General features: G+C 60.9%; 1 protein-coding gene across 1 annotated transcript; it reads right to left on the reverse strand.

Annotated features, from left to right (window-relative positions):
• Nucleotides 1-375: 375 nt before the first annotated feature.
• On the reverse strand, nt 376-3215 carry LIPG (lipase G, endothelial type; the record flags this gene model as incomplete). The annotated part of the gene is made up of 3 exons (XM_021707803.1): nt 3104-3215; nt 2101-2282; nt 376-555 (listed from the first exon to the last, which is right to left on the reverse strand). Coding segments are annotated over exons 1-3 (474 nt in total), but the record flags the coding sequence as incomplete, so codon positions are not given.
• Nucleotides 3216-4199: the final 984 nt, after the last annotated feature.

Below are 4199 nucleotides of genomic sequence, written 5' to 3' on the forward strand. Positions count from 1 at the left end.
CCACCCACCCCAGCACAGCCTCGCTCAAAGGCAAGAGTCTCCTCAGCGGCCACTCTCAACCAGCCCAAGGGCATCCAATCCCAGGGTCAGGAAGGAACAACCTAGAAGGCCAGTTTTCAGTAAATAAACTAACAGGAAAAAGCCAGGCGCAGCAACACGTGCTTGTAGTCCCAGCGAGGCAGGAGGATCGCTTGAGACCAGGAGTTCAAGACCAGCCTGGGCAACAAAGCAAGACCTTGTCTCCATAAAAGTTAAAAATAACTGTAAACATCCAGAGACCTATCAATAATTAGACGGCTCTCTAAAAGCCCCAGCCAACCCCTCACCTCAGTTGGATTCCCCCGCCACCTGCAGCCAGACTCCCCCTCCCCTCACCTGCAGCCAGTCCAGCATCCTTGCCACGCTCTGTCCCACCACCCTGGTGTTGTTGACTGCATCCGTGTAGAGTTGGTGAGCCAGGGGGAGCCAGTCAACCACCACCACGTTGGCATCCTTCTCCCGAGTCTGCAGGGCCGCCACAAGCTTGTGCAGCCAGCCCTCCAGCAAGCCACTCATCTGCAGAGGAAGCAGGACACACCATGGGATTCTTCCTCTGGCTTTCAGGAGTCTGGGCAGACATGGGATTCCACTCCAGGACGCTCTCCCAGCAAAGTGTAGAACATGCACGTTGGCTGCTCAGGGACCAAACACGGGCAGGGTGGCAGGGCCGGCCACGGCAGAGCCGCTGGCGGGCACCAGTCTTTCCTTCCTCTCTGCACCCCTGGCTTTCCCACTAGGACTTTCCCAACCAGTGTCCCGGCCGCTGCCCCGCTGTCTGCCGGGGTCATGATGAGCTGCGTGTGGTGGTGACACTGGCATGAGACCGGCCCGGGTCTCCATCGCTGGCAGGCAAGCGGCCCGGGTGTCCTTCGGGAGCAGCTGGGCAGGTTGCCTGGAGAGCTCGGTCCTCTCTTGGAGACCATGAGAGGCGACTCCCAGGCACACGCAGGGCTCACAGATGACCCCTTCCCACAACCCAGCTCCGCCACCCTCTTGACCCCAGAGGAGGGAATGTCTGTCCCTGGAATCCCAAATCAGCGCTCAGAGCACACTTTCCCACAGAAACACCATCGTGAATGGCGACCGGGACCGGTTGGAAACCTCTCCTCAAGTGCATTATCAAATAAATGGATTTTCTGTGCCTGCCCTGGGAACCCAAGCACCACTTACAATCTCGCTTCTATGGCAGACCAAGTTCCAAGCAGATTACAAAAGAACTTTCTGGAAGGCAACCCATTTGTAAGTCCAGACAGTGTATATTTGCATTTTGACAGGGGGCCTTGGAAAGCGCTAACGCATGATTCCAATGGAAAGGCTGCAGGCCGAGGCTGAGGCGGGCCCATAGCCGCCTCCCTGCTCACTCTAGGCAGGTAGTAAGCCCTGCCTGCTGCCCCGGCTGTGGTGACATCCCTGCTGGCCAGAAAGCGTGTCAGGATGTAGATTTCTCACCACCGGCCGGAGCGCCCCTCCCGACTAGCCCGGGCAGGGATCACTCACTTAGTGCCGTTCCCCACAGACCGTCATTGTGTGAGTGCACAAACCCCCGGCTGGTCAAAAGCTTCCGAAGCTGAGCCCTGAAGGCCTGTTTTGTTGAGGTCTGTCATGGGCCTTTCAGAGTGAATTGCTCGTCGAGGCCACATAAAGAGCCCTTCCCTTGGGACGGGCCATCTCCATGCAACAGGAGGGCACCTCGCCAAGCGCCGGCAACCAGGCCAGCTGGCTTCCCCGGGACTGCGGAGCCCGGCCAGCCACTCAGCTCCACTCTTCCGCAGGACAGGCCCTCAAGACAGTGGGTGACCAGCGCAATTAAGCGTAATTAGAGGCTCCTTGAGAGCCAGCAAGCTGGACTGCTGCCCAAGAGAGGCCCTCTCGGCAGGCCTGTTGTGCGCCAGCGGGAGTCCAGGCTGCCCCTCGGCGAACGTCCAGCATGCTCTCCACAGCTGTCTGAAACAGGAGCGGCCCACAAGGAAGGGCAGGGGGTTTGGGCTCAGGAAGCTCCCGTCTGCACATTCCATGACCAAGATAAAGGTCCTGGGAGAGGCTGCAGGCCCCCCGGCTCACCGTCCAGCCGTGAATGATGAAGAAGGTTCTGGCTGTCATGTTGAAGCCACAGTCGTCCAAGGGCTGACTGTGGCCTGGGGAGAGGTAGCATCCTTCATGATCCGGGTCCTTGGAGGAGCGCAGGTTAAACCTCACGGTGTCCCTGGCCACGGCTGGCACGTCCCCAGATTTGTGGGGTTCACCTGGGGAGAAAGAACAGGGAGCGGGTCATCTGGGGACTCAGGTGAGAGGTCAGGGTTGGGGCCAAGCTCCATCCTGAGCACACGACTCAAGTCACCAGCGTTCAGGTTCTCGCCCCTGCTGTTTGTTCCTCTTCACCTCCCAGAACAACTATGAAGGTTTTGGTAAAAAGGATGGCTTGATGAGCAGTGAGCATCAGTCTACTCCTGTGATTCTAAAATGCACCGGTCTCTGTTGCTTTTCTCTCTTCTTCCACCACAAAACAAGTTCTTCCTTCCTCAGCATCCTGCTTGGGGAGTCTGGGTTCTCCCAGGATGCCGGGGCCTGGTGAGCCTCCGGACTCAGACACTGCCAGGCCTTAGAAAGAGGAAGGAGCACACACCCTATGCTGTGCGATGCTCCCAGTGGGGCCTCAGGAGCCCCCTGGAATCAAAGGCACTGAGACTTCACAGAGACAAGGCGGCCACCCACACAGAGAGCAAGAACACAGGTGAGCAGTGGCCTCCCGATACAGGGCAGGCTTTGCTGCCGTGGAGGTCCAGATCAGGCAAGGCTGGGTTTAGCCACCAGACACGTTACCAAACACGTGTCCAGTTTTGAGATTTTGGACTGGGAACTGGGCAAGAGGCTGTTGACCTGCGGTTCAGCGGGCTTCCCTGTGTCCCTGCCTCAACTCCAGCGTGACTGGCGCCAGAGAAACTCCTAGGAGCGGCGGGATCATTCTGCTGCCCACACAGTGCTGCCGAGGAGATGGCCCTGCTCCCAAGTGCAGCCTGTCCCTGGTGGCCCCTGTGGCCTCTTACCATCACCACCCCCACCGCACTCTCCCTCCATCCTGGGGGAAGGGCCCAGGGAGTCCGAGTGTGGTCTCTCCTCCGCGGCAGTGGGTGGGGGGGAGAAATCAACAACACAAGTCCAACCCCAGAGACTGGCATCGCGGCTGTCACTGGCGACAGTTGCCCACCTCCCACCCCGGAAACAGTTCAGCCAGAGAATGGCTGGGGAGCCAGGGGGAGGGGTCACCTGGCTCCTGAGACAAACCTGTGGGCAACCCACAGACCCACAGAGGGTCCCTCTGCCTGGCTCCGACCCCGCCCCCTCTAGCTCCCCCCTGCCACTTTGGCCTGGGCCTTCAGGGCTGCCCCACCAGGGCTGGTCTCCCTCCACCTCTCCTGCAGCTGCTCTCCAGATCAGCTTCTCCACAGGCACCCTGGCCACTCAGGAGAGCGCGCCCCTCCCTACACCCAACCCATCCAGCTGCCTGACTTTCTCCGAGTAGGGAGCTCCATCTCAAGGCACCCTGCTGCCACTGAGGCGCCAGCCTCGGGGTGGGGACTATGGCATCTTGCTGGCACAAGGCAGGCAATCTGGGAATGAATGAAGTGACTCACAAATACTCAACCCGGCACACAGAAGTCAAGCAACCCCAGCAAGCGTTTTACAAAAGCCAGAGGTGTGTTCTGCCCAGAGAAGGTTCCGGTCCGCTCCAGAGGGCGGGTGTGCAGGGGATAGGGCTGTCCTCACTCGCGACCTCCAGTGTGCACAAGCCCACTGCCCCCGTGGGCAGACCAGGTGGCGGAGCTGGTGTGGCCCAGCCGAACGCGCTTCACCGGCTGAGGGTCTCGGGAGTCTGGCTCCAGCAGGGCAGGCGGCCTCGCGGGGGGAGGCAGCCGCAGGCCGGGATGGGGGGGAAGAGAGGAGGCGGAGGAGGGACCCGGAGCAACGGGCGCCCGCAAGCCCTCGACGGGCCAAGGCCACCCTCATCCTGGCCGGTTCAGGAGGCGCGGGCGCTGGCCGTTCCCACGCCCTTCCTGCCGCCAGACCTCGCGGGTCAGAGGCGAGGACGAGTCACCGGCGAGGGCGGCGCAGGGCCCACGAAGGAACCGGGCGGGGACGAGAGCGAGGCACCTGCGGCCGCG

Source organism: Carlito syrichta, unplaced genomic scaffold, assembly GCF_000164805.1.
Source record: "Carlito syrichta isolate Samal-C Ts95f unplaced genomic scaffold, Tarsius_syrichta-2.0.1 Scaffold126426, whole genome shotgun sequence".
In the NCBI taxonomy this organism is placed as follows: domain Eukaryota; kingdom Metazoa; phylum Chordata; class Mammalia; order Primates; family Tarsiidae; genus Carlito; species Carlito syrichta.